Genomic DNA, 13,100 nt, shown 5'->3' on the forward strand with positions numbered 1-13,100 from the left:
GGTGTAGATGGTAATCGTTTTACTTTGGTTAGTTTGGTTTTCAGCTTTTGTTTTGTGTTTGTAAGTCATCTCTGTATGGGTTCTACCTACCGCCTACATGTGAGCTTATGTGTATGTTCTAGCTGCCGCCTACTGTAGACTTATTAGTCCGGGGAATGTTCGATTATCTTTCAGTTCTCTTGTAACAAAACTAGTACTTTTCATTGGAACAAATTTTAATTTTTGAAAAAAAAAACAGCGTCAAGTCTTCCATTAAAGCAAAATGAATAGAAAGCGACAGAGAGGAAACAACCCACATTTACCAACGTGTCAACTTATCTCCAAAAGAGAGGAGAGAGAGAGTGTAGTGGACAGCAGAAGATAATGTGATTAGATATAAAACCCGACACGTGACGACCTGACGCTGCAACATCCCATCTTGCAACGTAAGTTCCACTATGCATACGACACGTTTACGCTTTTGCTACGAGTCTTGTTTTTTGTTACTCGATGTTTGATTTCCGGAAAACCACGTGAGTGCGCTAAAAGTCCTGAGGGGGCAGAGTCTTCCATGTTTCCACGTGGCTTCAATGCACCTAACTAAGGGTACTTTCGGTATTACGAAATATTCAGACAGCTTTTTCTGACTGATTTTCACACATTTCTCTCTTTAGTTGTGTCTTCGTATCATCTTATCTCTCTCTCTCTATCTAAATTCTCTCAGGCTCTTTTTTTTTTGGATTTGTTTACTTTACATAACTAATAAGTGTTCGTTCGAGATTTGTCGGAGAAAATTTCGGTAATAATGTTGAAATTTGTGGGAACTTTTTAAATAAAAAGAGAGGTTGTAAACTTTTTTTTTTTGGACATTTGAAGAAATAGAATCTTGAAAGAAAAAAAAATTGATATGTGCTTTTTTTCCTTGGGATTTGAGTTATCAAGAATCTGTTGAATTTTCATAAAATACTTCCTTGTAATTTTTCATTATGTCGGAAGCTGAGAAAAGGGAAGACGGGAAGATCTACCGGAATATTCCCCGACCAATCTCCAGAGATCTGTTGCAGAGTTTCATGTCCAAGAAAAACAAGAACATGTCTGTTGAAGACGGAGAGGTAGAGATTGAGCTAGATTTAGGGCTTTCTCTCAACGGTAGGTTTGGGGTTGACCCACTAGCGAAGACCAGGCTGCTCACGCGTTCATCTTCCATTCCTGATTTCGTGGTCAACGATGGTAGATCGGAGCTGCTGAGTAGGACTTGCTCGTTGCCTGTCGAGACGGAGGAGTGGAGGAAGAGGAAAGAGTTGCAGAGCTTGAGGAGGCTCGAGGCCAAGAGAAAGAGGTTTGAGAAGCAGAGAAACGTGAGAGTGCTTAGGGAGAAACATAAAACTGGAGCTGGAGGTGGAGGAAGAGAAGAGAAGATTGTTGAAGAAGGATCGATCGGATCTTCTGGAAGTGGTTCCTCTGGTTTGTCCGAACTCGACAACACTCCTCCTCCTCCTCCTGTTCATGGTACCACAATATTTAATTCTATAGTCTCTAGGGTTGAGTTTTGTTTAGTTCTTGATTCTTGATTAGATTCTTATTCTTTTAGGATGGATCAATTGTCTAGCACCTAAATTCAACTTAGGCATTACCACATCCTTGTTTGTGTTTCTTCCCATGATCTTCTCAATATGCAAAATGTTAGATTATTAGGTATGGTCAAGTGTATCCCCTATTATTAATATGACGGGATTCTAAACGAGTATATCTTTCTTCTAGGCTTCTGTGACGTATTATGTTTTGTGTGTTGGTCTTTTAATTTAGAGTGTTGTGTTGAGATATTTGCTTGTGTTTGAAGCAACAACGAACAAGTCCGTAGAAACAAGCCCACCAATTACTGCTCCGGCGGCCAGAAACATCATAGAAGACATGCCATGCGTGTCAACGACAGGAGATGGACCGAACGGGAAAAAAATCGATGGGTTTCTGTATCGGTACAGGAAAGGCCAGGAGGTGAGGATCGTGTGCGTGTGCCATGGAAGCTTCCTTTCGCCGGCAGAATTCATTAAGCATGCCGGTGGCAGTGACGTGACGCATCCCTTAAAGCACATCGTTGTAAATCCATCTCCCTTCTTGTGACCATTATGGTCTATTTGGGACAGTTTCTCTTTTACTAATTTGTTGTATCCATTTGGAACAATGTTACAAATTGCCATATCTTGAGGTGTATAAAACAAAAGTTTATCGTACTGGCGATTTCAAGTTTTTTTTATACATAGAAGAAGTCATCTAAAGTCGTTATTGTTTAGTTGCTAGAAGTTCTAATGGTTGTCGAGTCCCTTTGGGGTATGTTAACCCAAGAATATGGGGTTGAACCTACTGTCAATTGGACCAAGGATGTACCCGACTCGAACACCAGAACTAAGAACATCACCAATGGTTCATTGGTTTGTATTCATAGTTTCATACAATGAGTGAGATTATGAGTACCGACAATGTTCCAAATTCTTACTTGCATTAGTTGAGATTGAGAATGTCCAGTCAAGTTTAGATTGGGCCTACGATGGGCTATTATAGCTTATTAAGATACAAATTGTCTTCGTATATGTTGGTACATGCATCTTCGTTTTCCATGAGGTTCTAGAACCAGTCGAGAAATAAAACCACTGTGTCGTTATAACCAAATGAAACATGTAATAAATCATTACAAACAGACAGAATTCATGTGGCTGCTGTGTGGAAATTTTTACCTAAGAATTATTTCATCCGTATTTATTCAACTAAGTTATATTCAGACTCGAATTATTGTTTCCCTTTGGTTTTGTTGTTCAAACTTCAAATAGACTCTCTTTCAACCGAAATTTCAACAAAATTATTATTATTATTATTTTTTTTTTTTGAAGAATGTTAAATTTATTCAAACAAAAAAAGCCTTTTTACAAACTAATGCAGCTTGATTCTAGAGTTTTTGTTTTGTGAAACCAGAAAAATAAAGCTTAATTCTATGCCTAAAATTAGCATTTCTGCTTTTGACTAAAATGCTTTAATTTTTATAAACCTATTAATAAACTGAACTGAAGTTGCAATGACATTTTTTTTCTCCTCGAATTATTCAATTCAACGTATTTTCACATACTAGACACATTCATACACAATATAATATGCCCTAAATAAATTACAACATATACCAAACTAATCTTATCACACACTAAACATACTCGTACAACTTATACAAGTAGATATAGAACACAATATTTTTCTATTACATTTCATCAGCTATTCTATATTTTTATGAAACTATATAATATACATCATCTTCAAGCTCTTAGTTTATTTTGATGTTTCAAAAATTATTTATCTAGACTTGGATTTATGCTTTTAGGTGATTTTTAGTGGGTTTGATTTAAAATTGATTTATACAAGTATCATAATAAATGATTCAATGTGATATTTTATTGAGCATTATTTCTACGCAGCATAAAAGCCATTGGCATAAAAGTATAGTATACAATTTATAAGAAAAGGATGATGAGGACTATTTCTTATATTTCTGTTATTTGCCATATGATGTAAATAGAATGAGATTTTGACCAAATAACAATGAACTAGTTATTTATTATCAGAAACAAAATTTTCATGTATATTCTAGATATCAGGCTAATTAACCGTCAAAACTATTGGTTGTTTTCCATTTAATATAATTTAAACATTTAGAATAAGTACACCACTATATTGCACAACCACTCAGTGTTAAAAGCATTTCCAATGAAATTCTATTTTTCTCTTTATAATTTACATTAAAGTAGAGTAACTGTATTATAGTATAACTTTTGTTTTAATGGTGCTACTCTATAATATAGTTATTTTACTTTATTATATAGTGAAATATAGAGGAATGTCATATTTTACTCTATATTTAGAATGAAAAAGTGAGATTTCTCTACATTTCATTCTATAACAAAATAACACCATTAGAGCAAAAGTTACAATATAATAGAATTGCTCTATTTTAATGTAAATTATAGAAGAAAAAATAAAGTTCTATCTGAGATGGTATAAAATCAAATATATTAGAATGATTAGTTTCTAGTATACTTTGTTTCTTCCCGCAAAAAAAACACCATTATCTTAAGATTGTGTCCATATTCTTTTTTTTTTCCGAGTAAGTTTATTTGAATATACTAATATGCAGTGAGTGATATGCCTATCAGAGCTCATGTGCTTATCTATATTGGTTTTCATTTCATTTTCAGTGAGTGAGTAAGAATCTGCCAATTGCATTGAGTAAGAACTGGTTAATTTCTTTTTCTATTTTCTTGAGGTATAGAAGGGTGAGTGTCCGTATTCATTTAGATTAATAACTCTAATCAAAACATATAATATAACCAGAATATAACAGTAATATTATGTTCAAAAAAAAAAACAGTAATATTTTTTGGATAGTAACTAAAGTTTCGAATGTTTACAACCGCTCCACCCCGCATCGCAGTTAACTATAACAAATTTTTTTACATATACCATATATCTATACGTTTTTTTATAAGTGTTAAAACTGCACCGCAGTTGAACCGTTTGTCCCGCACCGCTCGAACCGCAGCCGCCATTCCGACCAAAATTTTAACAATCCAAAACTCTTTTAATTAACTAGCAATGGATAAATACAATAATATAATATAATAACAATAGAAATAAAATAGAACAGTAGACATTTCTTCCGTTGAATCTTTGTATTCTTCTTCTTCTTCCTGTAGTGTGGAAGGTCGTCTTCCTTATTCAGAGGACCAAAACTCATCAGTCCAAATAAATAATATTTTCCCGGAAAAATTATTCACCAAGAAAATCTATGTTAGGCAGCGAAAAATCTCCAAAGAGCGTTTCCGTTATCACCTAATCCTCCGTACGTTTCTTCTCTTCTCCATTTTCTTCTTAAAGTTTTGTCCTTTACGAATCTTCCCTAGTGAAAACGATCAAAGTCTCAAACTTTCATGCCGAGCTTAAGTTTCCATCTTCTGGGTTTGTGAAGATGGGAGAGTTTGAGGTAGATGGAGAAGAGAAGCTGATTGTTGCTGCAGAGTATCTCGTTCAGGAGCTTAGATCTAACAAGAGCCTCACCAGAAACGCTAAGAAGGTTTTGGGGAGTCTCTTATCAGAGCTATCTCGTGTGGTGATAATCTCCGATGAGATTGAGCAGAGGCTTAATCTCGTTTGTGACAAGATCACGGCTCGTGAGGTAGACGAAACCATGATCTGGGACTTGGGTTCGGACGCAGGGAACGAGTTTCTTGAAGCTGTGAATGAGTTGAGAGGTTTGATCGATCGTTTAGACGGAACAACAGAGGAGGAGGTCTCTTTAAGAAAAGCTCACGACGTTCTTCAAACGGCAATGGCGAGGCTTGAGGATGAGTTTAAGCATCTTCTTGTTGAGAACAGGTTGCCTTTCGAGCTTGAACACGCCGTGGAAGAAGATTCTTTCGGCACTGAGGATTTGATTCTTGGAAGAAACTCAGAGGACCATATAGTTGTTGATTTGGTTAGACCTGAGGTTATATCAGATCTCAAGAGCATTGCAGAGGCTATGATTGCTTCAGGATATGACCGCGAGTGTATCCAGGTATGTACAACGGTTAGGAAAGAGGCTCTTGATGAGTTTATCTATGACCATGAGGTCGAGAAGTTGAGTATTGAAGATGTTTTGAAGATGGATTGGGCTACGTTGAATACAAACATCAAGAAATGGGTTAGGGTTATGAGAAACATTGTCCAGGTGTATCTTATCAGCGAGAAGTCTCTGAACAGTAAGATATTCGGAGAGCTAAACGAGATCTTTGTCGATACAGTGACGGCTCAGGTGATGCAGTTACTCAACTTTGGCGAAGCCGTGTCTTTCGGTCCGCGGCAGCCAGAGAAGCTGCTTAGGATTCTCGAAATGTACGAGCTGGTGTCCGAGCTTTTACCTGAGATAGATGCTCTCTTCTCTGATCATCATCTTGGTTTATCGGTTAGAACGGAGTACAGAGAAGTGATGAGGAGGCTAGGGGACTGCGCGAGAGCAACTTTTGTTGAGTTCAAGAGTGCCATTGCTTCTGATGTATCCTCTCATCCTTTCCCTGGAGGAGCGGTTCACCCGCTTACTAACTATGTGATGAACTACCTCATGGCGTTGACGGACTTCAGCCAAACGCTTGACTCGCTTCTCATGGAGCACGAGGATGTAGAGGATCTCGCGATACCTCCTTCGCCGCCCGATGTTATCAACCAAGTGGAAGAAGAGTTTACCTACGATTCGCCGGAGAAGTTTGTGGCGATGAAGCGACATTTCTACTCTATAGCTTCGGTTCTTGAAGCTAACCTTCAAGTGAAGTCGAAGCTGTACAGAGACGTCTCTTTGAGACACATCTTTCTCCTCAACAACATACACTACATGACCAGGAAAGTGCTGAACTCCGAGCTGAAACATATCTTTGGCGATAGATGGAATCGAAAACATACGTGGAAGTTTCAGCAGCAAGCAACGGAGTACGAACGCGCCACCTGGCTCCCTGTCCTGTCCTTTCTCAAAGAAGACGGTTCAGGGTTTGGTTCTGGCTCTGGTTCGGGTTCGAGAAACTTGCGTCCTAGGGAGCGGTTTCAAGGGTTTAATTCTGCGTTTGAGGAAGTGTACAAGGCGCAGACCGGGTGGTTGATATCGGACGAGAGGCTGAGAGAAGACGTGAGGACTAAGGCGTCGATGTGGGTGATTCAAGCGTACTGGACGTTTTACAGTAGACACAAGAACAGTGTGAGTGAGAGGTATATTAAGTATAGCACTGATGATCTTGAGAATCTCTTGTTGGATCTCTTTGCTGGTTCTCCTAAATCCTTGAGCAATTCCTACAGAAGGTGATAGCAGTTGTCTAATAGTTTTGGTGTGGTTACTAGTATATAGACATGTATGTTTGTATTGAATTTGTTTTGACCTTTGTAATCTTTATATTCATCATTTCATGAATATGTGTAACGCAATAAAAGTTTTGTTTAGTGGTTTGTATGCATAAAAAAAAAAAGTTTTGTTGTTGTTTAGTTTTACAAGTGTTGTTAGTGAAGTGAAAGTTTGAGAAGTGTTTTTGATGTTGTTGTTGTTGGTCGGTGTACGAAATAAATATAAGAGAGGATGGAGTTTGGTGGTTCTTGACTTGACCATGTCGCAGTTTGCAGAGGTCTCTATGGTCAACTCCACGACGGTTCATGGAATCACACCATACAAGTTGATCATATTTTAACCAATACATCTTCGTCAAAATATAAATTAATTTGGAACTTTATTGCTAAGTTTAAATTGGTCGGTCCAGAATCTTTTGTTTTTTTTAAAAATTTTTATAGCCTAACTGTAATAAAACTATTTCGAAATTTAGGTTATGAACTTAGTCATATATGGATAAGATGTTGACCAATTTGTATATATAACAATAATCTACAAAAAAAATTCAAATTTTATATTCACAAGACGTTACTGTTTTAATAATGGTAAGCAATGACATGAAAATTTGACATTTCATTTAGTCTCACTTTCTTATGCTATAAGCTCAACTCTCCGAAGCGATTTCTTTGATCTCCAGTAGTCTAAGTTCCAAGACATCTAGTGATCAGAAGTTCCAACGCAGAAGCTTGAGAGTGACTTCCAAAGGTAAGAGGACGAAGCTGTAATGGTCGAGTGTTAATTTGTTCTTTTGAAAAGATTATTTTTCTTGAGTAAACATTTTCTCAAATTGTCTATGCAGCTTGGAGAGGACTTAGACATCATGTTAGAAATCCAAGAACTTCAAAATCTTCTCCGTGATAAACCGTCTCGCCAACTTTCATAGTCGCCCAAACACCATTACAAGGTCAGCCCCTCAGAGATACGTATTGAAATACAAATGCCGAGCCACTAAACTGTCTCCTTCTGTAATAATCAGTTTATTTGGGAAGTAAATATAGGTTTGATGTGTATATTCCATCGAGATTCTTAGAGGAATCAGAAAGATAACCTTAGCACCTAAGTTATTCAGTGTATAAATCTTCGTCACAGGCTCACGAAGTCACATGAAATAGATTGTCTTTTTAAGTTTTTTTTGTCAACGGATTATCTTTAAGTTATCTCTATGTTTATGTAGTAAATATGTTGATATGCCTTGGATAAAAATGTGGTATAACTCGTTGCAACAAATAGCTGAATAATTTTTTCTCTACATGTTGTAGTTTTGTTAATTTTTATTGGACCCACATCCGCAAATCTACTATTTTTAGCGCTTCGAACTGGAATACTCTGTCTGATGCCTGTATAACTATTAAATTCAAAATTTAAAACTTCATAAAAAAAACTTTTGTAGACGTAGATAATTGATGAACTATGTTAAATCTCAATATCGTATATTTTCGTTTATTCATTTATTCATCTTTTTTATTCATTTATTTTTGTTGTTCATTTATAGTAAAATATTTTGCTATAGTATAAAATCATATGAGATATTTAATATAGATTTGTATAGATTCATAGTAAATAAACAGATTTGTTTGCAAATCAATACCAATAAACAATTATTATATATGTATTGTTTGGAATAGTGGCAATTAAAAATAGAGAAAACCAAAAAAATGTACAAGAAAAAGGAAAATTATCTTCTCCTAATTGTAAACCTGTAAAAGCAAAGAAATTCACATTTACTACTTTCTCGTCTCAGTGCTCTATTAAAAAAAAAAAAACAAAGTCATCCCCAAAGTTACATCCAGCAACAACAAAAGAATCATATAAGAAAAAGAAGAAAGAAGCCCTAAAAGTCTGAGAATGGAGACTTGCTTGGAGTGCAAGAAACCTACTGAAACGGTGATTGACAAATGTACCGGCGACACAATTTGCACAGAGTGTAGCCTCGTCATCTCCCATCACTACATCGACGACAGCCAGGAATGGAGAACATTCGCCAACGACGACAACAGTGACCGAGACCCTAACCGCGTCGGTGGTCCGACCAATACTCTTCTCAAATCCGGAGGTCTCGGCACCATCATCGATAAAGGCAGAGAAAACACTTCCTCTGTCTCCAAGACCAACTTATACGAACTGTGCCGGGCACAGAACCTCGTCAGGAACACAGAAGACGAACTGATCGAGAAAGCGTGCAGAGAAATCAAAAGGATATCAGAAGGTCTAGGTCTAATAACCGGTGTCAAATTTAGGGCTTGCGAGATCGTGTCTAAATTCGATGGTGACAACAGCAAGAGGTTACGCAGAGAGAAACACTTGAATGCTCTCTGCGCGGCGGCTGTTTCAACGGCTTGTCGTGAGCTGAAACTCTCGAGGACGCTGAAAGAGATCTCTCTGGTGGCTGGTGGTGTGGATTTGAAGGATATAAACAAAGCGAGTAGGTTAATAAGGCGTCTTGTTGGTTCGGATCAAGACGAGTTGGCTGCCGCATCTGCTGCTCCTCAGGTGATTATCAACACTGGAGAACTTGTTAGCCGGTTCTGTTCCAAACTTGACATAAGTGTAAGAGAGACAAACGCTATTCGAGAAGCCGTTGAAAAAGCTGAGAATTTCGATATCCGGAGAAACCCTAAGTCGGTTCTTGCTGCTGTTATATTCATGATTTGTCAGCTATCTCAGACCAGAAAGAGACCTATTCGAGGTGATCAAAATAATTCTTTACTTCAAATAAATTAATTAGGTGACTTCCACTGCAAGGTAAGACATTCGATTTTGTGTGTCTTTAGTTGTTAAATCTAACTTAACTCGTTGTGTTGTTTTTTTTTTTTTGAAGAAATTGCGGTGGCTGCTGAAGTAGCGGAGAGTACCATCAAGAACGCCGCTAATGATATGTACCCTTACGCCTCGAAGATTATACCATCTTGGTATGCTTCTGAAGAAGACATCAACAAGAGGTTAGGAGGTACCATAGGTTCTTGGGATGCTGCAAAACTAACCGCTTAGGCAAAACCTCTACTTGCGGAAGAAGTCTCTGGGATTTATGTCGAAGAAGAATGTTTAACTATGTTCTAAAATGTACTATCTAACTGAAAGTAAAATAAAATCTATGTTGGAATAAATGGTTTACTACAAAAAAAAAATGTTGTAAAGTCCGTTCCCACCAGTGAACTCCCACGCTCTAGAATTTGGCAGATTATCCGGATCTGAAGTTCCAAACCGGATCCGATCCCGCATAAGTATTCGAACGGTACATAATTTCTTATATCCGAAGAATCAGAGCTGAACCAAACCGAATCCGAATCTGAAAATTACGGGTATCCGAAAATATCCTAAGTATAAATATATATCTACAAATATTAGTTATATTAATACTTATAATAATTCATATATTAAAAATTATAATATTTTTTAAAAAATATATTAGTTATTCTTAGATAATTCAGTTATTTTGGTTATTTTTGGTTTTTTTTTTCTTCTGGATATTCTTGGGCATGTTTGGATATAAAAACAAGATCCAAACCGGATATTTTGGTTAAAATCGATTATTTTTCTATACGTTTGGATTATAACAAGTTAATCCGAAACGGAACCAAATTTTTGTTGGTTCATTCGGATATACCAAAAAATATCTGGATCCGACAAATGCCAAACCAAATCTGATCTGAAATTTAGAATTACCCGATCAGTACCAATTTTTCTATATCTGAATTATTTGATATCCAAAAAACCAGATCCGAACCCGATCTGATATCTGAATGTCCATGCCTACTCTAAAATAGAAAACGTTTCTTAAAACAAACCCTGTTTTTGTAATGCCACGACAGTCAATGGACCTTCACTCATGCTCACTCGGCTTGTGGGATTCAACATCCGACCAAATATCAGTTTTCCAAAAACAAAAATTGATTCATTACACAATCAACACAAAATATTTTTCTGTAATTTGGTTTCATATAATAAATCAACTTTTGATAATTTATTTTTTCTTCCACTATTACATTTTAAACATTTTAAAGTTTTCGACTGAAAAAATATAAATCACAGTTTTTAATATATACTACCACACCGGAATGTTATAGTTTTTATTTAATGATGAAATAGTATCTTCCAACTAAAAACTCTAGAAACTAAAATCATCTGAAGTCTAATGAAAGTTTAATGTTGCTCGACTTGCTTCAAAAGTTTGACCGAACACCCAATTCTCTGACGCCACATCAACGAACGTCATGCGCATACCATCACTGGTTTGGACCAAAAACGAGAGTCTTTGTCCCACCAAACGCACACCAGTATTCCAGTTTTGTCCCCAGTTCCTCTGCATAGGGATCCATGGACTATTATTCCCTCTAATAGCCAGACTAGTTACATCTCCTGCACCTCCAACGTTATACACCAAAACCATGATGAAATAAGGATTCCCCTTGATCTCAAACCTCACACCACCTCTCTTCTGACACTTCACTCGCCGGAACTTCACAGGAACTATTCCTCCGCTGTACTCGGCTATGGAAACGAACATTTTCATCGATAGATCGAAGTGCTTGTTTGGAGGGTTGCACCAACGTGTATTAAGCGGTGGGGAGTAATTGGGTGGGCAGAAATTAGTTGCTGTGACTGTGATGGAACCGGCGTTTGGTTTGCACCATTTTGAGTTTGCACATACGAGCTCGAAACAAGCGCCGCATGTCTTGCCGTTGTTGAAGAGAGCCGTGCTTAGCGCGGCCGTCTCTAACCCATAACCTTCTTGGAATAGATCTCCGTAACCACATGCTCCTTCTGTCACATCAAAAAATGAAATACATTATATAGTTTTCATTAAAAACCCAATGATTATGAATGCAAATGATTACATATTTTTGTCAACATGTATTAAAAATAGATAACCATCTAATTTTCCATGGAAACTTTCATATATAACTATATCTACACAAATTTTATGCTTCTTACTATTTCTCTATCGAATCAAAGTTATAGACTAATTAAGACACAAATGTTTAAAAAGAAAAATTAAGACACAAATTGAAAATTTCGAAATATATACACATTCATATTTTAAAATCAAATTAAACGAGACAAATGTAATTTACCTTTGTTTGTTTTTTGTCACAACAAATGTAGTTTAACTAAAATAAGAGAAATAACTGAATGTTTTTTGTAGTTTATCATAAATCTTATGTAATCAGGGGATGAATATAAACGTGTTTTAGGAGAAGAAGAATATGCTTGGACATGTCACATGCGACTTCGCATAAACATTTTACCAGTATTAATTTAACACCTATTTAATTTGAACACAAAAAGATATAAACTCATTGGAAATTATACAAAATACTAACGCATGGTTTCCCCGCCGTTAATGTCGCCGTAAAACGTAGCGTGAGCGTCGTCCCACTCAGCGTCAGCCACCGACACAAGAATTGCGAGTAACACCACAAAGGCCAATGCTAGATTCATGTTTTTTGTTTGTTTGTTTGTTTTCTCCGACTTAATTTACAATCTACTGAAAAAGAAGGATGAGTCTTTATAAACGAATATGAAACGTTGGTCTCGAAAATTTAAGGGAACTATGAGAATCCGCGCGCGATATATTGCCTTAATAGCCTTGGGATTGATTCCATTATCTTAGTGTCCAAATTAGGACGTTTGTCATCAGATCTGCAAAGTCAAGGTATTTAGATATTTACATCCATCCTTACTGAGTTCGAGATATTGGTGTCAACTCTAGATATTGCTAGATAAGATACCAGAAAAAAAGATATTGGTAGATGTGAAAGTTGTTGACTTAAGATTGATCAGTTACAAGTTAACTCTAATCTCACCTAATTATGGAGATTATGATTGATAGAGTATTTAAAAGTAATCTAAATATATATTACCTAATAAGTCTATGAAACTATTTACACTAGAAAAACTCTATAAATTAATATTTTATAAATTAATAAACAAGATAAATCAATAAATTTCTCTAATCACAAGTTAAGCCGGAGTAAAATATGACATAATTAAATAAGATAATAATATTTTAAAAATTCTTAGGTAAATAAATGGTCCCAATAAAATCATAAATTAATAATTATCATATATATAAATTTTATATAAACGTACACAAAAGTTTTTGTTTTTATCTTTCTTTAAAATAAATTTCATCTCTAACTTTATTTATAATTGTATCCAACTACATTTGTATTCTACAATA

General features: G+C 36.0%; 4 protein-coding genes across 4 annotated transcripts; 3 read left to right on the forward strand and 1 right to left on the reverse strand.

Annotated features, from left to right (window-relative positions):
* Positions 1-412: 412 nt before the first annotated feature.
* LOC106349114 (ninja-family protein AFP3-like) lies at positions 413-2,210 on the forward strand. Its single transcript, XM_013789026.3, has 2 exons — positions 413-1,488; positions 1,820-2,210. The coding sequence occupies exons 1-2, from the start codon at positions 966-968 to the stop codon at positions 2,098-2,100; spliced, it is 804 nt and encodes a 267-aa protein (XP_013644480.2). The 5' UTR covers positions 413-965; the 3' UTR covers positions 2,101-2,210.
* Positions 2,211-4,660: 2,450 nt separating this feature from the next.
* On the forward strand, positions 4,661-6,978 carry LOC106349115 (exocyst complex component EXO70E2-like). The gene is made up of 2 exons (XM_048735317.1): positions 4,661-4,858; positions 4,974-6,978. Exon 2 carries the CDS (start codon positions 4,985-4,987, stop codon positions 6,842-6,844), a length of 1,860 nt encoding a protein of 619 aa, XP_048591274.1. The 5' UTR covers positions 4,661-4,858; positions 4,974-4,984; the 3' UTR covers positions 6,845-6,978.
* Positions 6,979-7,495: 517 nt separating this feature from the next.
* On the forward strand, positions 7,496-9,997 carry LOC106352335 (plant-specific TFIIB-related protein 2-like). The gene is made up of 2 exons (XM_013791987.3): positions 7,496-9,605; positions 9,738-9,997. The coding sequence occupies exons 1-2, from the start codon at positions 8,765-8,767 to the stop codon at positions 9,905-9,907; spliced, it is 1,011 nt and encodes a 336-aa protein (XP_013647441.2). The 5' UTR covers positions 7,496-8,764; the 3' UTR covers positions 9,908-9,997.
* Positions 9,998-10,957: 960 nt separating this feature from the next.
* Positions 10,958-12,530, reverse strand: LOC106352336 (expansin-A23-like). Its single transcript, XM_013791988.3, has 2 exons — positions 12,241-12,530; positions 10,958-11,680 (listed from the first exon to the last, which is right to left on the reverse strand). Exons 1-2 carry the CDS (start codon positions 12,356-12,358, stop codon positions 11,049-11,051), a joined length of 750 nt encoding a protein of 249 aa, XP_013647442.2. The 5' UTR covers positions 12,359-12,530; the 3' UTR covers positions 10,958-11,048.
* Positions 12,531-13,100: the final 570 nt, after the last annotated feature.

Source organism: Brassica napus, chromosome A6 (assembly GCF_020379485.1).
Source record: "Brassica napus cultivar Da-Ae chromosome A6, Da-Ae, whole genome shotgun sequence".
NCBI classification, from domain to species: domain Eukaryota; kingdom Viridiplantae; phylum Streptophyta; class Magnoliopsida; order Brassicales; family Brassicaceae; genus Brassica; species Brassica napus.